Raw genomic sequence first — 27,443 nt, forward strand, 5'->3', positions numbered from 1 at the left:
AAATGTTAAAGTAACCTAATGTAAAGTGGGGCAGAATAATTCCAGCAGATTTTAATTTTAATAACATAATTAATTACAGTCGCAGTTAAAACAAAGAAAGTTTATTTAAATACAACTGTTTAATAAGAACGCATATAAAAGCATTTTAGCCACTAGGAGTGGATTTCAAAATGTCTTTTAAGAGTAACAGCTCCATCTTGTGTTGTAAGCATATTTATGAACTTTCTTTTTTCAAACCATCAAGAAGTCCTTTCACAATGGAATCGCTGGTACTCTTTTGGTAATTTAAGATGTTAGTAAATTATGCAGTCATATACAGTAGGGGTAAGTGGTTCTCTTAGTGATGATCTGTTGGTCACATTTTATATGATTTTTTATGTTAGACTCAACTTTCAATCACTGTGTCTTGGATTAAAAAAACAAACAAACAAACAAACAAAAAAAACTCATTATTTGCATCTAGTCATTACATACAAACAATGGCAAGAGTCAACGTCACAGTGCGAGGGCATAAAAAAACATTTTTGGAGTGTACTGTATAAACATATTAAAGATTTACCATTAAAAAGATTAAGAATTAGTAGGTTTGAAAAATTTTACAAAAAAATAAAAAATAAAGGAAAAGAAAGACAAAGGATTTAGAATCTTTAGCAATTATTTTTAACAGCCATAAATAGTGTTAAATAGATCCATTAGTGGAAATGTGAAAAAAAAGAAAAATGTGTGCGTGTGTGTGTGTGTGTGTGTGAGAGAGAGTCATTTTTAATTTTTCTTCCCCATAAAACAATATAGAGTGTAAGATTATGTTTTACATTTAAAATAGAATGTCTTTATATATGAAGCCCAGATTAAAATGCATTAACTGTGATAATTATATACATAAGAACAGTTTGTGGGTCAGAGAGGTACTATGTGCTGCTGTTTCTTATTTTCTATTTTTTCCTCTCTAAAGAGTGGTTTAGGATTTGGTTTCATGAAAAACACTGTATATGTCCACCTAGACAGATCGGAACAAGATATTTGAGTTCTTCGTCTTTATCCGTATTTGCTTCCTCCGGCTGTGATCTGAAAAGAGAAAACATTGAACATACAGAATCAACAACAGACTTCACTTTTCTTGTGGTGTAGTCTACTGGAACCAAAGTCGTATGTTTGAGCATGCATCAGCATTATTGACACTAAACTGTGTAGTTCTCCTCAATTATAATATCAAACCCTCTAAAGTAAGCAAGGGCTGCAGAAGACACACCTTTCATGCACATTTTCATGCAGTGTCTTTTGTGGACAAAGTTGTTTTTGTTGCCTCCACAGCCACTGTAACGAAACATCTGGCATCTCTTAGTCCTGGTGTTGTAAACGAATCTCCTCACAGAGTCATCACAATCGCCCCTATCAACTGGACTCAAGCAGAATTCTGGGGGATTGAACTCTGAAATGCAATAACAATAGGTTGGCAATATCAGTAGCAGTTTAAAAAAAATTATATATATATTTATATATATATATATATATATATATATATATATATATATATATATATGTGTGTGTGTGTGTGTGTGTGTGTGTGTGTGTGTGTGTATAGATTATTGCTACCTTTATTCTGTGTTATATATATATATATATATATATATATATATATATATATATTAGTTTCAGATTATTTTTTGATATTATCAACAAGCAGGATGTGTGACTCATCTCACCATGCTCACCATATATATATTAATGTTTGCCCTGCATTTCTGCTACACAATTAAACAATTAACTAGCCACTTTTCATGTCTCTTTGCGACCAAGTACCGATTACTGTAATTGTATTGCAGTGTACAGACTCATTGTGTTTATAATCATTTTCTTACAAACTATACTAACTCAAACTTTCAGGGAAGGGTTTTTTTTTTTTTTTTTTTTAATTAAATAAAGACTGAATGCGTGGTGCTGACATTGAAGTCACTGTGGTCACTAAGTGACTGTGGTTCATTTATAGCTTATGTTTAGAAACCAGGATGATGCTAACTTCTGGGATGGCCTATAAAAATACATCAATGCAGCACTAATGGTTAGAGGGGTCATGGCCTAATGGTTATAGATTTGAACTTGTAATCCAAAGGTTGCGAGTTCAAATCTCGGGTCAGCAGGGATTGTAGGTGAGGTGAGTGAATGTACAGTGCTCTCTTCACCCTCAATACCACGACTGAGGTGCCCTTGAGCAAGGCACCGAACCCCCAACTGCTCCCAAGACGCCGCAGCATAAATGGCAGCCCACTGCTCTGGGTGTGTGTTCACTGCTCTGTGTGTGTGTTCACTGCTGTGTGTGTGCACTTTGGATGGGTTAAATGCAGAGCACGAATTCCGAGTATGGGTCACCATACTTGGCTGTATGTCACATCACGTCACACTATTCATACTAGCTGGAATGACAAACTCAACTCGACTTTACATACTTGATCCACTAGGTGGCAGTAAATTCTAAGCATTGTCCTTCAGTGGAACCACAGCACTTTTGTGCATCCAAGTCACCCTTTTAACCCAAAAGCAATTATTGTAATTAATTTGCAGTTACTTTTAACCCAGAAAGTAAATTGCCAATGATAAGTTAGTAAAACAGAACGCTAACATGATTGTGAACATCACTTACTATTCTTCATTAACTACTGTGATTAAGGCAAGAAGAGGCAAATGTGGAGTAATATGTAGCTCTCCTATTAACACGATAACCATGTAAATACAGAAATTTGCAAGTGTTTAATAGTTTGTTTGCAATTCCCCTCAAGAGCCCAAATCCCAAGTAAGTTAGTAAGTAAAGTTTATTTATATAGCACATATATCTCAGCAAAGCTGGCAAAAGTACTGAACAAAATCAAAGGGTTAACATAAAACAAGCAAGACAAACCATAAAACAGTAAAACAATAAAAAACATAGATCAAATCCAATTAGAATGAAAAAGAGGTAATTTAACACAACAAAATATACTTGCAATTACAAAAACTGATATTCAGTTTTTTATTATTACAAAATCACATATTTGATGCAGATTTCTGTGCAATCTGTTTGCCAGACGAGGATGTCATGTGCCCTGGGGCTGCGGAGTAGAGAGCAGCTCTTAACTGTCAAAATAAGCAGGAGGCAGAAAAAAATGCCTGCTACGCTGCCCTCTGGACTCAGACAAACAGACTGTCTGACACGAAGGCACAGCTGTCTAGAACCCTCTGCCTGTGTGTGTGTGTGTGTGTGTGTGTGTGTGTGTGTGTGTGTGTGTGTGTGTGCGCGCGCGTGTGTTTGCACACGTGTGTGAGATGTGTGACTCTCACCTGCTTCCTCTGCAGATGGTTGGGACATTCTCTGCAGTGGAAAATGTGATGCAATCAATGGAGCTTCAACTAAAAATCACCAAATACACAAACAACAAATATGATTCATATAAAACATTTGTTTTTGTGTGGTGTTGCATGTGTTTAAAGGTCCAGCAAAAATCCAAAACAAACAAAATAGCTCATCACACCTTAGATCAAACCTACAGATCACTGCAAAAATATCCAGTACAAATAAAAAGGTGTTCTGATATTATCAACAAGCAGGATGTGTGACTCATCTCACCATGTTTGGTGTCGGGTACTGTTTTGAGTTTGGCTTCTTCTTCCTCTGGCTTTAATGGAGCATTTTGTTCCATGTGGTTTGAGGCAGCTAAAAAGAGGAAAGAAAATGAAAAATGAGATAATCTTTGTTGTACTGTTGTTACAGGCGAGTCTTTTTCTCTTCGGTAGCACTATTAGTACTATTAACATGTTTCCTGTCTGTCTGTTTTTCCAAGTTTAATACTTGGAATAACCTCCTTTTTTCCCAGTCATGTCCTGGCTGGGATTTCTAAATTGCCTAAAATGTCTGGGTTTCCTATTGTTTTTATACTTGCTGAAAATAATGACTGAAAAGTAGTTTGACCAATAGGATGTGTGATAAGATGGGATCTGCAGGGAATGGTCAAAGCTATGCAAATTTGTGTACAATTTTATAACTAGTTTTAATAGGCCTATAAATCTCTGTAGCATCTATAGTACTGTATGTGGAATAGTCATCTACAACTATAGTTTTAGTCAAGGGTTTTTTGTTTGCCAGATTTGTTGTTGTTGTTGTTTTCACCTTCTCTCTGACCTTTAACAGGCTGTTGTCCCTTTAAGACATCTGTGTAAATGCCCTCTTCACATGTGAAATTGGATACAGTGCTGCTCTAACACATTCAAGCTGTCTGTTTGCTGTTGGGTCCAGTTTAGTTTTAACGTCCTTATCCTTCAAGGATAATTTGATTCCTAATGATATGACCCCTTTAGCACTAAATGCACTGAGAAAGTTTCTACATTTGCAGTTCTGCACTGACTCTGGCTGTTCAAATTACTGCTAAAAAACAGAATGTGGATTGAATTACAATAGGCTAAATTAAAAGCGCTAATTGCACTATGGAATGAAGGTTATGGAGATCAGAATATAAAAAGGCTGTAACCTTTGTCATGCAGATGACTTTAATCACAGGGTTTGTATAAAAACTATATGTCATTACTGAAAATTGCAGAGAAGAGAAATGTTATGTTGCTGGTACATACGTAGACATCTCTCATGGCATTCTTTTATGGTCTTGAAGTTGTTGGCATTTCCAAAGCAGCCACCATAATAGAATCGCTTGCATTCCTGGCTCTTGTAATCAAAATAATAACGAGGCACCATTCCTCGACAAGGCCCCGGCTCTTCCTCCAGATGGCATGGACTCTTATCCTCTACAAAAACAAGGAAAAAGATGAGACAGACCATAAATCATGTGATTTTTTTTATTTAAAGCTTCTTTTTCATCAACTGTAAACATGAACATAAATTAAAAGTGTTTGTAGTGATTTTTTTTTCCATGCTTTGAAATATAGAGTGGGGGGGGCAATTTTCAGCAAATTTTCCATCTTGGGGATGAACTATTACTTTAAGTTTACAGCTCAGTGTAAGGATTTAAAGCACTTTTTTGTACACGATTTTGAAGCAAAAATTACAACTAGACAAATATTGGAATTGAATTCTAAAGCAGTGGCTTTCAGCAGAACCAGCTCTACCATCCCCTTAACAAACACCCTGGCCATAAGCCACAGACAGACTGGAGTGATTGATATATTCCAGCTCCATCTATAGCACATGCCCTGTTGGCTGGATTCCAAAATTCCACAGATTAAAAATATCACTTAATTTCCTGCCACGTTTTTGCCCTGTAATGCAGAATTTATTTATGGCCATTGCTAATTAAAATATTTCACTTAAGTGGTCATTCATCATGGAGAAAGGCAGCTTTAATCCAATCAGCTGGGAGAAATCACCAGGGTATTTTGTTTTTCTCTCTTCTTTCGGATAAATCTGATTTAGGAGGAAGGATGAGTTGTACTAACCTGATCATAAATGTCACAAAGTGACCATACAGATTAAAGCCGGTTGCTGTTTTTGGATATATATGTAAATGTTAATTGCAGTCTCACTTACTGCTTGAAATTGATTAAAATGCGATTATGGTCAGGACAAAAATTCTGAGTGAGCAGAAAATAAAACTGCTTTTGGTCCATACAATGAAAGTCAATAAGGCCAAAAATAACACTGAAGCTCACCAACTTTAACTTAACATATATTTTTTTCTTCAAAATATCTCAAAATAAATGATGACATAAAGGTATAGTAAACTCTAAAATGCAATATAACAACATTTTCATCAGATTTTATTTGCTGGTTTATCCCAGTCATTCAAAAACTGCTGAATTTGATAAAACTTGCATGCAAAATGACAGATAACATACATCAAGCCCTTACACAATTTCCACACTTTGTTGTACATAATAAAATGGGAGAATTCATCAGGCTGCAGCTAAACTCACTGCATTAGATACTGTGTTCTGATACTCTACGTCCCAGACAGTCGCCCTGACCGAGAGTGGTAGACGAATGCTAATTAAGCTTAGCAAATGACCACTCACATACAGCAGTGACCAAAAGTACACATTCACAAGGACACCTAATAAACGGAATTAAATTAACTGAATTGAAATGATGCAAATGAATTATGCAGTTTTAAATGGTCGTAGTCAATATAATTTGACTTCTAGCAGAAGTGTAGATGGGATACATCTAGAACACTAACCAAAATGAATAATTCAAGACTGCTGTTGTCCTGAACAGCCTCTTGGGTGTTTTTTTAGGAAAGGAGATTGTCTAGATGCCAGGCTAGTGTCTCTCATTCCATGTATCATTTACTCACAAGTACAGGACTTGCGCAGTATGTTTAACTGAGTGCTCATTAAAAAAGATGGCAGCAAGACAGCTACTTTCAAGTAGGTTCTGCACCAGCTGAGCAACTCCCATTCAGATGATTGTAAATGCTATATGGATAGCTCTCACAACACATAATACACCTCATTGACTCAATTCCATCTATTGCCAGCAGAGACACAAAAATACACATACCACCTATGGGACACAACTCAAAACACCTACCTGTATCAAAATTTTAAACAAAATTTTTCTAAAGAAACTTTTTTTTCTAGGGGAAAAAAGTTTTAGAAAATGATCTTTCTCTCCCAGTTGATCTATCTCTTTCTCTGTCTCATACTTTACATATAAAAACACAAACAAACCACTCTTTAAAGTGCACTGATGATTTGATTCACTAGATGGAGACATTAGTCATTTCTCGCAGTGGTTTATTATCTGATGTTTGTTTCATAAACTCAGTGATTCCCTTTGAATCTGAATTTTAAGTGCATAAATGCAAACAGTGAGAGCTTGTTTAATTGTTGCTTTTCATTTAGAAGATGCTTTTATCCAAAGTGACTAACAAATTAGGACCATGACAATCAAGAGCCAAAAATACTCACAGTACTGCAATGCAGTGTTACAGTGCAGAGAAAACAGAGAGGAAGAGATTTATATATATATATATATATATATAAATATATATATATATATATATATATATATATATATATATATATATATATATATATAAAAATAAGGTTATGCTTGAGATATGCACATAAACAGGTCTGTCTTGAGTCATTTCTTGATGGTTGTTATTGGCATCTATGGTTCATGAAGAACCTTCAACCATGCACTCTTAAAAATAGAGTAGCATTGGTATTGATGGTTCTATTAAGAATGGCCATAGCTGAAAAGGTTCTTTAGATTATTAAAATGTCCTTCACTCTAAGACCAAAAAAAGAGGTTCTTTTAAGGTTCTTCACTGAAAGGTCCCCCCCCCCCACCTCGCAAAAAAATGGTTCTTCTATGGCGTCGCTGCGAAATCCCCCTTTTGGAACCTTTATTTTTAAGAATACTGAACTTTTCCTTTACACAAAAGGTTCTTTTATTGGAAAAGGGGCTTTTTAGAAAATAAAATGGTTCTTTTAAAAACTGATTGATTACTGAAAGTTTCTTTGGGGAAATCAAAATAGTTCTTCCATAGCATTGTAGCATTGCTGCAAAAAAAAAAAAAAAAAAACTTTTGGATTTCTTTTAAAGAATGTAGCAGGCAGTAACATCAGAGCACTGACCAAGAGGAGTGTGACATAAACCCTCTTTGGTTCATTGAAGACCAGATACTGTGTTAGAAGGGTTGATATGTTTAAAGGGTTAAATACTCCCTCTATAACTAGAAAAAGCAAGTTTGGTGGCTGCAGAAATTAGAAACTGACTTGGCAGAGCTGCAAATAATCAGGGGCATGTGGTGAAGAAATGAATCCAAACACAGCAGTCAGTTTCCTCTTCTGCCTGCATGGGAGATCTTTGGCAATACTTTGCAGGCATTTACGAGAGCTCATGTCCTTGGAGGTGTTTGTCCAAATGAGCCGCAAAATTTTTGTTTTTCCCACTCTGTGGCTGTGATGGGACTAAGGCTTGTTTAGCAGTCACATGACACCGTCTGTTTTGTGCTGATTATTATGATGACCTCTCACAGGAGGCGAGGTTGCAGGGGCCCGTCCAAATCACAATGACCCCCACTGGAAAGCGTAATGAGATATGACTCACCCAACCAACCAATGTGCTGTAAATAATCCAATGTGGCCTGACTTTTCTGTGAACTGCACATTTGTCCTTGTTTTATTAGGAAAAGGACCAAGAGTTCCTTATTATTCTTGTTGAAATAATCAGATTGCCTAAATGGTATCTTTCATCTCTCTCATCTCAACTCGGGCTTGTTGCCATGAATTTTCCTCTGCGACCTCGAGTAATTTCCATTTTTGCCTTTATATACTAATTTAATGCCAATATTGAAGATGAAACAATTGCATTAGAATCCTTTCTATTCATCAAAGCTTTGCTTTGAAAGGCTATAATACACGCATTTTCCATGTATTTTCTTCCAACATATATAACATACACAATAATGTCTTTGTTTAAAAGCATGACGAACAAAACAACTGTTCTTCTCTTCTTAACTTGGTCCCATATTTTTTGAAGTATATTTCATACCCTCTACAAAGTAATGTGGTGTAGGTTATAATTATAAAACTTGCTGAGTCTAAACTGATCCATAGTTGCAGTACCACACCAATGCATTGCATTATTGTTGTTTTATGGGCCGTTAATGAGTTGTTGGGAACGGCGCCCTCATGGTGAACTCTTCCCATAAAAGTATATGGTGGAATGCATGTTATTTTTATGGTTATAAAACAAGAAGTAGTTTTCGATGCTGATGAATACAGCCATTGTAAAGTACAGATATGACGTACAACACCCACATTACTGTGCTGCACCCATAGACTAATGTTCTGTTATTGTCAGTGACTTCACTGGGGCCCAAAACTATGACATAACATCTAAAAAAGACTTAAAATACCATTTTATTTGTAAAATTAAAAAAGGAAAACAAAGACATTTTTAAATTCATATTATATCATATTTTTACTCAAGTTGTTATGCTGATAGCAAAAAAAGATTTAATTTGATTAAATTTATTTTACTATAGTATTATGTTGTTATTGTTTATATACAATAACAGTATATAATAAAATATTTTGAGTTAGCATTTATTTTTATACTTTATTTATTTTATACAAGTTTTAATTTTAGTTAACTTTTATGTAATTTTGTTGTGTGCTTTTGTCATTTTAAAATGCCTATATAGCTTTAATACAGTTTTATTTCACTTTTAGTAATGTTCTAGGTTCTTCATTTAATATTTATATTTTATTTTGTGTCAAAAATAATTTTTTAAAGTTTCAGTGTTAGTTAGCAGTAACATCACTGTTAGAAAAATGCAAAACAGAAGCACTTTCACTAGTACTTTCAGACATTTGGAACTTGTTGTACATAATGAATTTGTTTATTTAAATAATCCAATTCCGTAATATTTTTGTTATGTATTGGGAATTTCATAAAAGCAGTAAACCCCTCAAAACCTAAAAGTAAATACACTGCTGGGCACTGAGCCTAAAAACGTTCCTTAGCTCTGACTCATCCACAATATAGCACAGTCTCTCATAAGTTATTGCCTAATACTATATTAGTAATCTTTGCTTTTACTTTGCCCAAGATATGCTTATCTGGATTGCTGTTTGTAGCATGGGTGTGTGGAATACTGTCATGACACATGAGTCTTGGTCAGGTCATCCAATATACTGAGCGAAAATGGAATTGGCTAACACAAAGGCCTCTTCCTCGTTCTGAAAGATGCACTGAATCTAAAGGTTATTTTACACAAGTTCTGACATTTTCTGAAAAAAAAAAAAAAAAAAAAAAAAAAAAAAAAATATATATATATATATATATATATATATATATATATATATATATATATATATATATATATATATATTTGTATTTGTTTTTGTTTGTCATAGAAGAGCACAAGTCAAGTAAATGTTGCCTTACCTTTCACAAGACACATTTTCTCACACTCCTGCAGGGTCTCAAAATTGTTTGCATTGCCTTGGCAGCCTCCGTATTCAAAGAGTTCACAGCGACCTGTGTCAATGTCAAAGTAGAACCTGTCCTTTATTGCCTTGCATGGCCCTTCGTCTTTCTTCAGGGCACATGAGTGATGGAATATGTTGAGTTCAGACCTCACTCCATCTGCTGAGGGTGGAAGGAAGCCAGAAGTTATAATTTGCTTCGGACATAATTCACAAAACTCTGCGTGGTAAATTTAAGGCAACTAAGTTCGCACCTAAGGCTTTGTAGGGGGTGAAAGAGCTTTCTGGCACTGGAAAGTTATTATACAGTACACCTACTTTTAATAGAGCTAGAGCATTTGCTCAAAGAGGTCTCACTGACATGATAGTCTGTAGATTTGAGGGATCTGACAGCTTTGCCCTTGGTGTTTAACGCTTGGTTAAATCAGGATGAACCTCCTACACTTTTCCACTCTCAATCCAACGAGGAAGATAAAGCACTCTTTCTTGAGTGTAAATTTGGATGGTTTAAATCAAATAGTTTTTTCTTTCCCCCTGGAATAGGTTCTTAATCCCTACCAAGAACCAACCGTATTAGTTTGTTCTAAGAGCATGCTGGGTAAAGTGAACTCCGCAGTCCTTCCTGTTCATACAACAAAGACTGAATCCAATGTGCCATAGACTAAAGTAACAGATGGTCTTGGACTTGAGTGACAGCATCCTGCGGGCTGTTGGATCACTTATCCTGTCAGATCCTGATGTTCATCTCCCCAAAGCTCTCCACTCTAAAATACCCTCTCCACACTGCCCTCGGGTTGGAGAGAGGTATTCCACACACTCTGGATAAAATTCCTGCCTGCACAAAAGCAGGAAACACACACCCCATAGCATACATCTTGATGGGTTTGCCATTGTAGAAAAATAACTGAAGCATCAATATTCTTATTTGCATCAATTAATGCAGACAGAGAAGAATGCTCATACAAGAATGCAGGCTACATTCATTTGATAAAAAAGTAATATTGTGAAATGTTACAATTTAAAATTAATTTAAAATTAAACATTTCATATAATTATCAATGTTGAAAACTGCTTAATATCTTTGTGAAAACCTTGATACATTTGAACACGATTTTTTGAGGAATAGAAAGTTCAAAGGAACAGTATTTGTTTGAAATATAAATCTTTAATACATTTTTATACATTATAAATGTCTTTCCTGTCACATTTGATCAGTTTAATGTCATTGCGGAATAAAAGTACTAATTTTTAAAAGAAATCTTCAAACTTATGAACAGTAATGTAATTTGACCTTTGAAGACTTTTTGCAGAATTTGATGTGTTGGTAAATCTGAGTATAATTGACACTGTTGAGATCTCTTTTGTAACTCTCAAGTGAGATCTGCTCAAGAGTAAAACTGAAGCAGTGATTTTTCTTTCCTGTGGGAGCTACTGTACATAATGTATATTATGTACAGTAATATACATTAGACAACTAAAGTATTTTATGCTTTTAATTAATGCTTTTGTAATTTAAAAAACCTACAGGGGAAAAACACCCTCATCACTTGAAACACCGAAAAATAGCATAGAGAGAATAACTGTTATTATTATTATTATTCTCTCTTTTATTTATTTATTTACTGTGGGTTTCATGCTGTCCACTGAGGCATAGAACACACACAGACTTTCCTCCTCACCAACAACATTAAACACTGTGTCTACACCGGACACGAGCCGTGGCAAAATACAGTAAAACCAATCAGTGACGCTGTCTACACTTGATGCGGAGTGGTGCGACAAAACCCAACATTAAACTGATGCCTTGTTCTATTTGTGACGTACTGACACATGTATCATAAAACAGACAATACCTGGACCTGCAGACTTCCTCCAAAAAACTTATGTCTATAATGGAAAAAACAGATCTGGCTGATAAAATTTCAACTGCCATTTTTTTTTTCTGAATATTTGTTCTGCTTGGATTCACCTCAATTTGGATAGTGGTCAGGACAACCCAAAACTGGTGCTTTGCCAGACTCATTGCCGATGCTGAGCTTGGGCACATTGCCACATGCTGAGACTCAGCCCTTGCTTGTTTTATACCCCTCATGAAAGAGAAGTGTTGATTTTATCACAAAGTGGAATTTAGCACATCGGTCAGTATCTGAAAAGAGTAAAACATTCATGAACTCTAAGTCTGACGGAAAGCACAATGTATGTAAATATCTGTTTACAGGTGTCAACATTTCATGTTTGCTGTTAGTTACCTGCGCAACAAGACAATGAATAATAACGCCGTCAGCACAATGACACTAAGGATGAGTGGCAACGTATTTGTCATTTGTAAATTAATAATGTCTCGGTTACGTATGGTAACCCTCACTCCCTAAAGGAGGGAATGGAGACGTCACATCAGTGATCGACGAATTTGGATCTTGCTTTGAGAGACCAAACTACTTTGAGTGTAAACTAAATGAGCCAATGCACATTGGCATGCAACTATTGCATCCAGCTGCAGCTGATCATAGCCTGAGCATAAAGAGGCAGCAGGTGCAATGCATACCAGGTTTTTGCTGAGGAGCCGAGTTGGTGACCGGGCCACTCAGCAGTGGTACAGCAGCCGTGGCGACGGGACGTGACGTCTGTGTAACCCTCCTTCAGGGAATGAGGGTTACAATACGTAACCGAGATGTTCCCTTTCAGTCTTTCACTTTCGACGACACGTCAGTGACCGATGAAATGGGATTCCCTACCAAAGCACAATGGATGCTCCCTTTTCCAGTGCCCCTTCCAGTGCCCTGTGCGAGCCACCTGTGCCCCTTTTTGGTGTAGGTCGGTGCTCGCAACAAGAAGACCACTCACCATTGTCATAGCACTACCCGCTCAGTGAGATTAGATAACACTGGGAAAATCTCCATCCTTCCCGAAGGAGGTCTCGGGAGCAAGGTACAAACATCTGTTTAGGTACAAATGGAAATTTGGAGGTGATTGTAAACCTCTTGGAAATGGCAGAAGTCTGCCGGGGAAACAAGGGCTCTGAGGTTATACCATGGACTTTACACATATGGGATCCACTTAGGTCTCACATATGGAACCCAGCCCTCTACTGGTTCTCAAGGATTCGGCGAGTGAGGGCCTTGGGCCGGACATTCTGCCGTGTCTGGCTGCCAAAGGGAATGGAGGAAATTGACAGGGTCTACAGTACGGACACTCTAGAGCAGTTTTAGCAAGCCGACACTAACCAGGGCCTCTCAGTGCCACTACCCATTTGAGGTGAGAACACAGGAGGATACTGGCTCCACACGAAGGCTATAGAATCTAACAAACATGTTGGGGGTCACCCAGCCTGCATCTCTACAAATATCTGTCAGCGAGGCACCACAAGCCAGTTCCCTGGAGGATGCAACACTTCTAGTAGAGTGAGTTCGCAACCTGAACGGGCAGGGCACACCCTGTGCTTGATAAACCAGGGTGATGGCATCCACAATCCAGTGGGCCATCCTCTGCTTAGAGACGGCCTTCCCCTTCTGCCGGCCTCCGTAACAGACAAAGAGCTGGTCTTAGGTCTTAAAGCTTTGTGTCTGGTCTACGTAGCATCTCAGGGCTCGGATGGGACAGAGCAAAGCAAGGGCTGGGTCTGCCTCCTCCAGGGGCAGCGCTTGCAGGTTCATCACCTGATCCCTGAAGGAAGTAGTGAAAACCTTTGGAACATAGCCGTGCCGAGGCCTCAGGATTACCTGGGAGTCAGCCGGCCCATACTCTAAGCACAAATCGTCGACCAAAAATGTGTGCAGGTCCCCTACCCTCTTGATGGAGGCCAGTGCAAGCAGGAGCAGAGTTTTCAATGAAAAAAAAATTCAGCTCAACTGAATGAAAAGGCTCAAATGGGCCCTGCTATAGTATTTTAAGCACTGGAGACAGGTCACAAGAGGGTATGGAGGGGGGCCAGGGAGGATTTAACCTTCGGCCCCCCCTAAGGAACCTGATGACCAGGTCATGCTAACCTACTGACTTCCCTTCTACGGGGTCATTGTTCACAGCAATCGCAGCAACCTGGACTTTGAGGGTGGAGGGAGACAGTCAAATTGTAAGGAAAAGTAAGTGCAAGGCAGCCTGGTTATCTTGATGAATATGCAAACATGGCCTTACACAATAATCAAACTAATGTTCATTAATGGTCAACGTAAGCCTGTAATACACTATATGATTTTTGCCACAATTTTCCGCCAATTTACAGTTTGGAGAAGTTGATGCTAGATGCCAAAAGTCAGAGCCAGTCTGCAGATTTGAGTTGACAGATTCCATAGAAAATCGCGTAGTGTATGGTGGTCACAAACTCTGATGTTTTAGCTTCAGACTGATTCTATCCAGTCAGAGGCTATCAAACATATTTAATATTTTCAGACGATTTTAGAGCACATATTGTCTTTATTTTCTCATACATCTGCTAGCAACAAAGCACACGTTTTTGCATGAGTTTGTTAGTCTGGAAGTGTATGATCCTCAGTCATGTGGTCAGTTTTCCTTTGTCACTATTTACAAAGTCGGTAAGTGTATGATGCCTAGTGTTTGATTTTAAAAGTCATGTAGTGTATTCCAGCCTTTGGTAATTTTTCTGTCACTTGTGTTACCAAATACCAGTCCACATTGTTAATAATAATAAATGTATCTAGAGCATTGACTCAGTATACACAAATTACTTTTTTAGAAGGATCATGTGACACTGAAGACTGGATTAATGCCTGCTGAAAAATTAGATTTTAAAATTGTATAAAAATGGAAAAGTAATAAAAAGTTGTTTTAAATTACAATATTTGTAACAATCGGTAACACTATTTCAAAACATTCTTTTGTTTACTTTTAAACAAAACACCTATATATACTGTAGGGATCTTATTGAGAAAATCTTAAATACTGAATTGAGAGTGGGGGTTTATATGAATGTATTTCTGAGTGTTTTTCTTACTGTCTTCAGAAAATTTTATATGGTATTTTTGTTTTACCTCCGTATAATACTTTTTAAAGTCGTGCTTATAAGCGCAGAGCTGCTTTGTTTATAGCGGTAACCAAGAAAACACTGTATTTCTGCTGTTCCATAAGCGCCATCTGCTGTCAAGAGAGTGAATTAGCATTTTCATTTAGCCAGTCTGCTGTTTTTGTTTTGTTCAGATTAGGGATGTTCATTTCGGTTATTTCTCCTAACCAACAAACGCTGCACATTAACCAATTATTAACCGCTGACCGACTATATTATTTTAAATTAGAATTTAATTAAAATAGAAAGGATAAGTGTCTGTGACCCGTTTAAAATAGCCTACTAACATTTGTTTTCCGGGGATTCATTTTTCATGAGCAAAAAGCAGCAAACAACAGAACATGAGGATTCACATGGTCATATCACATCATGCACCTGCAGCGCTTCTGCGAGCAGAGAATATATATAACCTAACGAATAAATAGGCCTATACGAGAAATATATTTTTACTTATATAATAAATTAAGAAAACAAAAGAAAAAACTGTGACAAGTAGCCTAGTATTCAGAGTTTTGGTTCATTTTTGTGATGCGCGAAAGGAAAAGAAGATGGCAGAAAGCAGCATACTATTTTTCTTTAGGTCTATTTTACAAAAGCACAAATATTTGTTTGTATTGTGAATGTACACAAATAAAAGCAAACATTTTACAATTCCGATTATCTTCAGTGTTATCACCGTATTCCCATGATGTTATGCAACACATTTTGTTTTGGAACGTCAGTGAAGTAGATTAGATTAGATTAGATTCAACTTTATTGTCACTGCACATGTAAGGTACAAGGCAACGAAATGCAGTTAGCATCTAACCAGAAGTGCAATAAGCAGTAAGTACAGAATATACAAGGTCTACAATATGTACAATACCTATACAGATAAGTATTATGGACAAAATTTACAGATTTTAAATACTATCAGCATGATATACAGATAGGTGTACTATGAACATACTATACAGATGAAATATGTGAAGTGTATGTACACTATAGGCAGAACTATGAACATATGAACAATTTACACTATTGCAATGAAAAGTAAAGTGCATAGAAAATATTTCAGTGTGCAAATGGGTTATTCAGTGTTCCTGGATGAACAGACAGTAGTGCAAGTAATAGCAAGTTTGCTGTTTTGCTTGTTGTAAATAAATAAATAAATCAGTCAGATGTAGTGATGAAGTGGGGGAGGAGTCTGTGTGCATGGTGTGGGGGGTGTCAGACGGCAGAGTTCAGTAAGGAGACAGCTGTAGGGAAAAAGCTGTTCCTAGATCTGCTGGTCCTTGTTCGGAGGCTCCTGAAGCACCTCCCGGAGGGCAGGAGGTTAAACAGTCCATGGTCAGGGTGAGAGGAGTCCTTAAGAATGCTGCGAGCTCGACGTAGACAGCGTTTCCTCTGGATGTCCTCAATAGCAGGAAGTGGTGTCCCTGTGATGCGTTGGGCAGTTTTCACCACCCTCTGCAGTGCTTTGCGGTCAGCCACCGAGCAGTTCCCATACCAGACTGTGATGCAGCTGGTCAGGATGCTCTCGATCGCACACCGGTAAAAGTTCACCACTATGGCTGAAGACAGCTGGTTCTTCTTCAGTGTTCTGAGGAAGAAGAGGTGTTGGTGAGCCTTCTAAACCAGGCTGGAGGTGTTTGTGGTCCAGGACAGGTCCTCCGTGATGGTGGTTCCCAGGAACTTGAAGCTGGAGACACGTTCAACAACCATCCCATTAATGTGGATGGGGTCATGCGTGCTTCCTTTCTTCCTGAAGTCCACAATGAGCTCCTTTGTCTTACTGGTGTTAAGGAGCAGGTTATTGTCAGCGCACCATGTGGCCAGGTGCTGTACCTCTTCCCTGTAGGCAGTCTCATCGTTGTCACTGATGAGGCCAATCACCGTGGTGTCGTCTGCAAACTTAATGATGGAGTTGGATCCATGCACAGGCTTGCAGTCGTGGGTGTAGAGGGAGTAGAGGAATGGGCTCAGCACACAGCCCTGTGGTACGCCGGTGTTAAGTGATGGTGGTGGAGTGGGTATGGCCTGACCTAACATGCTGAGGTCTGCTGGTCAGAAAGTCCATGATCCAGTTGCAGAGGGAGGTGTTAATGTCCAGGTCTCCAAGTTTTTTGGTCAGCTTGGAGGGAATGACGGTGTTAAATGCTGAACTGAAGTCAACAAACAACATCCGTACATATGTGTTGTTATTGTCCAGGTGTGTGAGTGCAGAGTGCAGCACTGTGCATACTGCATCCTCTGTGCTCCTGTTTCTCTGCGGTAGGCAAATTGATGTGGGTCCAGTGTGGGTGGGAGGCAGTCTTGAGAGTGTGCTAGGACCAATCGCTCAAATACTTCATAATGATGGGTGTGAGTGCTACAGGGCGGTAGTCATTTAAGCACATCGGGGAGGAGTGTTTCGGTACCGAAACACTCCTCCCCGAATTAAAACATGTTGGCACAGTTGCTTGGGTGAGGGACAGGTTGAAAATGTCTTTGAAGACCCCTGCAAGCTGCTCTGCACATGCTCTAAGCACACGTCCAGGAATGCCGTCCGGGCCGGCAGCCTTGTGTGCGTTGATCCAACTCAATGCAGTGTGGACATCTGTGGAGGTGAGTTTGAGAGGTTGGTGGTCTGTTGAGTGTGTGGTTTTGGTGGCCGTCTCCTTGCTGTCGCTGTTGAAGCGAGCATAAAAGTCATTTAGCTCGTTAAGGAAGGAGACGTCCGTGACCGTTGGAGTGGAGTTGCTTGGCTTGTAGTCACTGATGATCTGGATGCCCTGCCACATGCGTCGGGGGTCAGAGTTGGAACATAGGCTACATAATAAATAATATTTTGGCATTCAAATACATGGTGAATACGGAAACATTTGATTTTGTCGAATGAGAGAAAAAAACGCCTATATCAGAATTAGGTCGTTTGCTTGTAAAACATTGGCAATCGAAATCAGCCATGGAAAATCAGGATCAGTGCATCAACAAGAAATGCCAGGACAAGTGTGTGGAAAAATATTCAGGATCAGGTTCGATTGATTGCTTTAAATCGGCATGATGTTGCCCACCATTCCGCTCGATTGGCAGTTGTGGTGCTCCTTAATTTTCAGTGGGCACCCCTTAAATTTTGCTGGTGCTCCTAACTTTTGGGAGCACCAGTGCTACCATGTAAAAAAGTAAATTCTGAGCCCTGACTGGGGTAGGAGAAAGTATGTCAACAGATAATAAAAAAAAAAAAAAAACAGAAAAATCTATACAGGTGTTTTGTTTTATTTATGCTGTGCACTGACTTGTGACAAAGTTTTGACTTATTTTGCTTTACTATTGTCAGGCGTCCAGGCTTGATCCATGTCTAGGCCTGTTTACCGGTGCCATTGCAGATCGTCTTTGTCTACAAAATCCTCCACTTCAGCAATAACTGCAACACCTTTAAATCCCAGATAGGTCAGAACTTGTTTATTCTACTACAGTTCACAGATAACAACAATGGGTGACCAAGTAAAGCTTGTCGTGTTGGATCTCATGAAACTCATGCAGGACAGAAAATCCTCCTTGTTGTCACCAGGTGCAATTATCTGAGGTCTGCAGTGCAGGGCTCGCTGAAGCAAATAATCCTGTACACCCCAATTAATCATTGTCAGGTCTGCAACTGACTGCATGAGAGGCTCTTTAAATGAATGTGTGGTCACCGGCCTGTTCAACCATATGGGACACTTGATTTGGACATACGTTAAACATAAGGCTTAGAGGGGAAAAATATCCCACAGCATTGCGTGGTATGCTGTAGAGCAAGTTAACCGCCTATGGTGAAAGTCATAACTGGCTGATCTCTATCTCTTTCTGCAATAAGTCTGTACACAATACAGAAAATGGGAAATTGAGAGCACTGATCTCCCATTAAGCACTACGAGGCGGTTGACGTAAATGTGTGCAGGCAGGAATACATATAAGGCAAATAAATCAGCATGGTTTAAAGGCCTCATATTGAATACAGATTTGTATTGTACAAGGATATTTACACACACTTTCAGTCAACTGCTTGTTGAGTCCTCTGATATATGGTGTCTACAATGGAAAGATCTTTAAAAGTCATTTTTAACCATTAACCATTCATTGATGTTACATTCAACCCATTATGGGTGATTACCTTTGACACTTTGTGGTATTTTTTTTTTTTTTTTTATGATTATGTAAATTCAACATGGCTGACAAAACCAGGCATTAAGGACCTCTGGAATATTTACCTAGACCTTTTCAAGGAGACCTAGACTGGAAATAATAAATTATAGAAAAAAAAATGTGATTGTGATTTAAAAACATTTTCATTCAGGTAATATCTTTGTTATATTTATTTACTTCTGTAAATTGGTATTCACATTTAACACACTGTATATTGTAAGACTATTTAAAATAAAATGATGCAACTTTTATGTGTATATTTTAAATAATATTGTGCATTATTACAAAAAGGTTTACCAAATTAAGAATCTTAACCAAACAATGTAAAAATATTTCATAGAAATTGCAAAAGGGTATTCATACAATCTGTTTTATACAACTCTAAATTCATGGTGTAACTCTCTTTAAAATGATGTTTGGAAAATAATTTTCCCAAGAGAATATTGTAAGAAGCAGGAAATAGAGTAATTTTTCTTTACTACTAGCTTAGCTATACATAAAACAAGTACAGGCAGTAGAAAACTCATTCACTATTACATTTTGTAAGTAATCTATCTCCACATAATCTATGAAAAATGTTCTGATAACCTCTGCTAGACTACAAACGGCCCAAAAACCCTACCGTAATAAAAAATATTTCCCACCGCATACTATTGGGGAGTGTAGACTATTCCCTGAATGACACTGATTATCCTTGAAAAACACAATGTAGTCGTGAAATGTCATCAATCATGGTACAAAAGCTTTCAAGGTCAGAGGGAAGATGAGACCCAATATTTGTCTATGCATGCATGAATACCATTCTAGCGCTTGAAATGTCAGTGCAGTAGAGTTTGAAGAGAGAAACCTTAGTGTGGTTCTAAGTTTGGTGTCATGATCTCATGAGTTAATGCAACAGATCAAACAAGGTCTCGGGATCAAACTGGGAGACCTTCTGACTGTTTTTTCACAATAATTCTTACCATGGGAACAATGTCATGAAACAAGTTGATACTTTTGGCGACATTGTTCAACTAAGTCAAAGCAAGAATTTAGACATGCCTTTGACACTTTTAAGTGCAAGGGTAAGATGTTGCATGGTAAAAGTATAGTTTAGTTTCATAACTGATATTGAAGATATCGAAAGGGATAAATTAAATAATCTGATAAATGAAAGAAATAGAAGAAATAAAGAAATACACTCACCTTCAGGCCACCCAAGATGTAGATAAGTTTGTTTCTTCAACAGAACAGATCCTGAGAAATTTAGCATTCCTCCACTATCTTACCAGTGGATCCTTTGCAGTGAATGGGTGCCGTCAGAATCCAAACACCTGATAACAATAATCCACAAGTAATCCACACAACTCCAGTCCATCAACTAACATGAAGCAGAAAGTTCTATACTTGTAAAAAAAAAAATATATATATATATATATTTATATACATACATATATATGTATGTATATGTATATGTATATATATATATATATATACATACATACATACATACATACATATATATATATATACACACACACATCTTGAAGGCATTTTAACTTTTTCATTAGAGAAAGCAATATTATGGATAGAAAGAGTGGTTTGAATTTAAATATGTCTTAGTGATAAACTTGTTTATTACGAACATGCTTTATTTACTTCACAATATGTACAATGACTGGACTGGAGTAGTGCTTTTGTCTGACGGCACCCATTCACTGCAGAGGTTCCACTGGTGAGCAAGTGATGTGTGAATGATGTGAGAAAACTTATCTACTGGATGGCCTGAGGGTGTGACATTTTTAGCAAATTTTCCATTTTGCGTGAACTATTCCTTTAATTTACCTGTCCCCTTATAATATCTTTAATATTGAATCTGAAATATATACTTTTACCATGCAACAAACAAACTCAACTACATCTTGGATGGCCTGAGGGTGAGCACATCTTTGTGTGAACTATTCCTTTAATGGAAGAAATCACAATATGACAGTTTCCACATTCAAGCAGTTCCACATTCAAGTAGATAGGACCTGCACTTGCATGCCTATTGTGATAGAAAATAGCTGCTGGGGGTGTTGCTAACATGGTTGCCAAGTACACTGACTTGCCTTAAAGGAGCTTTGGTTATTTTTTAATATATTTTGAGATTTAATACAGATGGCTGAAGGCAGACATACACATAAACACAAAGCACACGTTCTTTTAAAGGCATGTAAATGAGAAGACTTAAAGCACTAAAACACAGCGTCTTTCTATAACTGTTTTGATCCCTGCAGAAGTAACTTTGGCATAGAAGAAAAATATGATCCTGCCACAATTAAATCTTTTCTCCATTTAAAAAAAAAAAAAAAAAAACAGCAAAGGTTTGCTGATAATTTTCAAAATATAGTCCACATGAGTACTTTTGATGTTAATCCAGTGTATTTTGCATGCAAAACCCATAGTGTTAAAACTTCTCAACCGTGCTATATTGCTATAAGTAACAAACAGTAACTTGCTATTTGCAATACTGCAGTCTTGATATATGATCTTAATACAGTTCCTTTAGGATCCTTTAAAAAGGAGACAAAGAACATTGTCAGAACATGCCTTGACTCAACCCTACTGCTTAGCTAGTTTGTAATGAAAGCAAAGCAATGATGTCATCTTAACGAAGAGTCATTGTGGAACATTTGATACAGTATATGGCCCAGCAGGCCCGGACAGAGTCAGCAGACATTTTTTGCTCATTTTATAAAAAAAAATAAAAAATAAAAAAATAAAAAAAATGTGGAATTCTTTGTCAAATTAGCCCTATGTGGCAAGTGTGGGCTTGTTGCGTATGTTCCGGTTCTGTTGAAATAAGCTTTTTGTGGAGCTCTGTGGGCACAAATTCCATGTGGGCCTGATGATAATTCTCACTGAACAGTTGTCTTATAGGGCACCTACACATGAGGGATTCATCTGATGAAAAGGTGCGATAAAATATGTTTTAAAGGGTAAGGTATAAAGTATTTGAGTAATAGTACTTCAACTACACTATTTTGGGGAATCTGTACTATACTCGAGTTCTGTTAAAGCTGAATAATTTTACTTTTATTCAGTTACATTTACAAGGACAAAAAAACAACAACAACAAACAAACAAAAAAAAAAATACTATTAAACTATTACAATTTCATTTATTCTTTAAAATGACAAAATCACATATGTCATACATCATTATGCCTTAAATCTCTCCCAAATGATTTGGTAATAAAAACTGTATTTTTCTTCAGTCAATAGCCTTTTATTAAAGCAGCCTATGACAGTTAACTTATTTTAGTGTAAATACTGATAAGGTGTAAGTTTTTAGAAGACTAGTTGACAAAAACAAACAAACAATAAATGAATAAATAAAGTCATCATTTTCCCACCATCATTGTCATTTCAAACCTTCCTGACTTTCTTCAGGATCACAAAAGAATAAATTCTGAAGAAAGTTTATGCTTTTTCCGAACATCATGAAAGTGGATGGGTATCAGGTCTTTGGATACCAAGTTTATTAAAATTCCAAAAGTTCCAAAAATATTCCAAATATGACAAACAACAACAACAACAAAAAAGAACCATATCATGTGAGCATGAAAGCATCAAGAAATTATTTGATACATGTAATGTAGAGAGTGAAATTTATGTTGTTATTCACTTTTAAAATCTAGTTTGACAGCCAAGGTCCTCATTCGCTTTCGTTGTACACACAAGATCAGTTTAGACATTCTGCTATAAATAACTTATTTTCTGTTGCAAGGATTGTGAATAAATAACAATGTTCATTTTTCGTTGGACTATCCATTTCAGACACAGACTTTGAACTATAAGTAATGTGTTTTATTCTTTTATAGCCATCACTGTTGATAGATGAACTTGCATTAAGTTTGAACATTATTGATTATTCTTGATTATTATTCTTTATTAATCATTTTATTCAAATGTCAAACCACTGTATAATTTTCTGCTGTTAATTTTAGGTTTCAGAATATTGGTTTTAGTTTAACATCTTACATAGTCAGAAAAATGAGAAGATTAAGGTACTTAGGAATATTTGTGACTTAGCATTTGTACTTTTAACTTAAGTACAATTTAATGGCAGTCGACCATTACTTTTACACTTCTGTTAAAGGGCATGGAAAAGCTTTGTCAAGTTGAAATCAAGCGGGAATACACAACTGTACCTGCCTCCCTGACATTCTCCTTGGCTAATTGTTTTGTCACTTTCATAAAAACCCTTGTGTTTATATGCTTTCATGACACGCTACTGAAATCAATGTATTCACATCACTGACGTGGTATAAAAGTGTGTAGGCGCCCTTAATCTCACCCAGCTTTTCACAGCCCACACAAGGACCCTGGGTAGTTACAATATATATTTTTCCTTTTACACTGTGTTTGAGCAATACAGCTGCCATATGAGCACATTTTGCATGTTTAACCATATAAGTCTATATTTAACGGTATCAGTCTTGCATGGATTCTTCTTCAGAGTAAATGTGTAAGGAATGACAGACACAATTACAGTCTCTGTCATAGTTTAATCAAGAGAGCACACTTCTCTCTGACCTCTCCTGATGTTTCATTGGAACTTTAGATATGGCACTTTGACTTTTACAGACCATTCAAAAGTCCTGTAAGGGAGGAGCTTTGTGCAATTCTGCGAAGTGTCTCAACAAAAACTGAAATAAGCCATTCGTCTTGAAAAAGGGTCAGACCTCAGGAAAAAGATAGAGCTATCAGCTCAGACAAGCCTTCCTCTAATGACTCATTCAATGAGGCATGACTAATAGTGGTATATTTAACCCAGAAAGAAAAAATGAGTGAGGATTATGGGTCTTGCAGCTTAGGATGGCTTTGCGGGGTTCAGTAAAATTTCTTGATGAAAATTAATGTGAAGTAGCCATAATGTCCAAACAAATGTACCAAGCCAACAACATACTTTATGAGGATGAGAGTGTTTCTTAAATATAAACAAATATAAAATCCTGCAGAATGTGTTAATTAACGTAACCTTTGTCATATAATATTCATAATACTGTCAGTTACGTCATTAGAATAACGAGAATTCATTACACGTTTGTTCATCGAAAAGGTTACTAATAAATCACTTGTTCACAAACTGTCACGCCATATCAGAAGATATGATCTCTGCATTGCAGCATCTTGAGAATGGAGGTCGCATCTGGCGAAAGTGGATGTCTCTTTATGTGAGCTTCTCATCCGATATTAGAGTGCAGACCCATTATTCACAGAAAGGAACATCTCTTTCTCAATATTTTTCCAGACTGAAGTGCAAATGTAACAGAATCTTTTGAAAGAAATTTAACTACTATTTCTATGCATTGTGCCAGGTGGACAACAGCAAAATAAACAGCCAAAAATTATGTGGTAGATTTTTTTTTTTTTTTTTTTTTTTTTTTTTTTTGGTCAAATATATGATATATGCTAAATTAAAATTAAATTAAATTAAATTAAATTAAATTAAATTAAATTAAAATTTAAAATTTAAAATTTAAAATTTAAAATTTAAATTAAATTAAATTAAATTAAATTAAATTAAATTTCCAATAATTCCAAGTAATTGGTGCACGTACAGTTGACTTCAATTTATCCTGTGGTACTCAATCAAGTTCATATAAGGTTTTTATAAACCATATTTAATCGCACTGTAGTCTTCAGAGGAAAGAAGCATCTTCTTTCAAATAAGTAGTCAAAGTAAAATCTCCCTAAAGAACATCAAGCAAGTAGTGTCAAGCCGACAGATTATAAAAAACATATGCACAAGCCAGAGTTCTATTTATATTTCATCGCACCCAAATGTACACCAATCTATTTTTAAAGATCATTTAATTAAAACAAATCCTTTCATCATAACAGCAACAGCGTTGAGTTGAGATTGTGACCTCCACACATTCAGAGACGCTAAAGAGATTTATGGAGGATAGAGACCCAGCATATTGATTGGTGCAGTTAAGCAGGTCTAAAAGTTCACAATGCTTGGACTGCAGCCAAAAGGAACAAACACATTTCTTCAGCGTAAGCGGTTTCCAGTGTGTAACATATTAAAGAGCTATGGATCCAAGGGGTGGGTGCTGAGAAAATATTACATTAACAACCAAGCAATCACATCTTACTGATGTTATATCCCAACCATAATGAGATCTATAATGGTCTCTGTAACTAAAATATCAGAATTGTATACGCTGGAATTGTTGTAGTCAGGGTCAAGAATTAACAAGGGCTTGGTGCAAAAATGCTACCGGAATATAGATATTTGATGCATTATTTGCAGATACTTTTGTATTTAACACTGATTTAATATTACAGGTAACAGCCATAATTGTTCAGACTGAGAACTAATAAACTGATTTAAATGAAACATTTGGCGTAAATGGGTGTTTATATATGGTTAGAAAATAAGAAATAAATGCCTTATAACCAACACCCGGAGATTTTATTAATACTTAGTTTTTATTAAGAGGCAATATTTGTAATTATTATTATTATTATAACAATAATAAAAGTTCTGACACTGATTAAAAAAAAAAAAAAAATTGAATGGCATAAAATGTAACTAAATGGTGAACTAATTGGTGGCAATAAGCATTAGGTCGAGCAATACCACTTTTATAAATAAATCACTTATTTTGTTCTTCTAATTTTAACAGATTTCCTCAAGTAAAAATAAACTAAGAACATGTAAAATGGCATTTAGGTACATTTTCGTCTTTTAATAAAATAAAATCATACAAACTACATAACATTATTGAGGCAAAACAAAAACTACAGCCAAACAATCTACAACACGTTTGTTTGCATTGCAGGGATTGAATACACCTAGCAAGTTAAATATTAAATTCCAGTTCCCAAAAGTTAAAAAGCCATCTTCCCATACTTATTACAGACAAAACAGAACAAAAGTCCCGGCGCAAAATGCTCATTTTAATGACCCTAAATACTTTCAATCCTCGAGTTTCATCTCGGTTAGAAATTGTGGCTGTAAAGCACACAGCTCTTGTTGACAAAAATCTGAAGTTTGTTTTGGATTTAATCATCAAAGTTGAGCTGAAACTTTTGAGCCACCAGAACTCCCAAACTCCCACTGCCTGGCGGGACGCAGTAAGCAACCTAGTATTTAGTATGCAATTCTACAATCTTTACAAATAACCCGTGATCTAAAATATAAACTTAATCCGTCACATATTACCTTTAAAGTAGCTTTAGCTCCTCTAAACACTTATAACATGTCAATATTGTCTAATTTCCTTGCAGTAGTCGTGTTAGCATAAGCTTTAAGTTCTGACCACAAATGGGATATTATATGTAGGCTATGCTATAATACTTTCATTACTGTATTTAAATCAGTATAATTATCACAGCTGAGTCTTCTGTTCGAACTTCCAGAAGTGCTTTAGAAGCGCATATTCCCTCCACCTTTGTGAAATGAACTTATGTTATAAAATAATAGGCTAATCGTTCGAAAAAAGAATAAGAACTCACCTCTTGCAAATTTTGTGAAACATATTCCAATAAGAGGCAGTAGAAGCAGCGGTCTACATGACCAGCTCAGTAATGGAGCCATTCCAGCAGGCGAGGCAATCACACGCTTCCAGAGTTATGTGGAGTAGTGAGTACGCTATAGTTTAGTTTGTGCCTCTAAATAGTCAACTTCTCCAAGTATTCACTGACTGCGCGGTAGTCGGTGTGTCACGCACTTCCGGGTGAGTGACCGTTCGTTCTTGTAGTGTTCAGAATTTCGTGATTCTTGTTCTGATTCCCTTTAAAGATTCCAGTTCGATTCTTTTACTACGTTTGAGGTAAAAACTATTTTAAAGAAAGTAATGCAATTCCATATTGTAGCCTATTATCTGCTCACAGTAGCCTAGTCTGTTGCTAAATCATATAATTTCCAAAGTCCAGAATATATAATTTTTTAAAAAAAAGTATAGGAGTAGCCTGCTTTTAATGAGGCAGCATAATGCAATCAAATTGCTCCTATATAGGCCTATATATCGCACACTATCACTAAATGAGTGGTAATAATACATTTATTCACTTCATTATGCTAAAAAAAAAAAAAAAAAAAAAACCTGATTACAGCAAAACGCATGTGTAGCCTATCTCCAAGTTGTAAAATTAATCAGTAATATATTTAGGTGTCACGATCGGTTCATTCTTATATTTATTTCGAGGCGACATGAAAAGTAATAATTTAATAATAGTTTAGTTCTAGAAAGATCCAACTCATAAGAGTCATTCGTTCGGGAATCAAGATATGTGTGTTTCGATTCACTTATAAACAATGGACTCAGAAGAGTCATTCAAGGTTTTTAGCAAACAACTCTTCATAACAAACTCAGTCT

The 27,443-nt window shown here is 36.6% G+C and overlaps 1 protein-coding gene across 2 annotated transcripts; it reads right to left on the reverse strand.

The window, feature by feature from the left end:
• Nucleotides 1–85: 85 nt before the first annotated feature.
• On the reverse strand, nucleotides 86–26,779 carry LOC109062260 (tissue factor pathway inhibitor-like). Of its 2 annotated transcripts, none has more exons than XM_042730514.1 (7): nucleotides 26,581–26,779; nucleotides 9,884–10,084; nucleotides 4,597–4,767; nucleotides 3,599–3,685; nucleotides 3,313–3,381; nucleotides 1,250–1,429; nucleotides 86–1,065 (listed from the first exon to the last, which is right to left on the reverse strand). In XM_042730514.1, exons 1-7 carry the CDS (start codon nucleotides 26,660–26,662, stop codon nucleotides 998–1,000), a joined length of 858 nt encoding a protein of 285 aa, XP_042586448.1. In that variant the 5' UTR covers nucleotides 26,663–26,779; the 3' UTR covers nucleotides 86–997. The 2 variants fall into 2 exon arrangements, with proteins under 2 accessions (XP_042586448.1, XP_042586447.1); XM_042730513.1 differs by having other exon boundaries at nucleotides 9,884–10,087; nucleotides 26,581–26,776.
• Between the last annotated feature and the right edge of the window lie 664 nt (nucleotides 26,780–27,443).

Source organism: Cyprinus carpio, chromosome B9 (assembly GCF_018340385.1).
Source record: "Cyprinus carpio isolate SPL01 chromosome B9, ASM1834038v1, whole genome shotgun sequence".
NCBI lineage: Eukaryota > Metazoa > Chordata > Actinopteri > Cypriniformes > Cyprinidae > Cyprinus > Cyprinus carpio.

Coding starts and splice junctions, on each gene's coding strand:
- LOC109062260 (XM_042730513.1), bottom strand. CDS start 26,662: ATGGCTCCATTACTGAGCTGGTCATGTAGACCGCTGCTTCTACTGCCT. Junction 10,088..26,580: donor TTTCACAAAATTTGCAAGAG/GTGAGTTCTTAT, acceptor TTCCACCCTCAG/CAGATGGAGTGAGGTCTGAA. Junction 3,686..4,596: donor ATGCCATGAGAGATGTCTAC/GTATGTACCAGC, acceptor TCCTCTTTTTAG/CTGCCTCAAACCACATGGAA.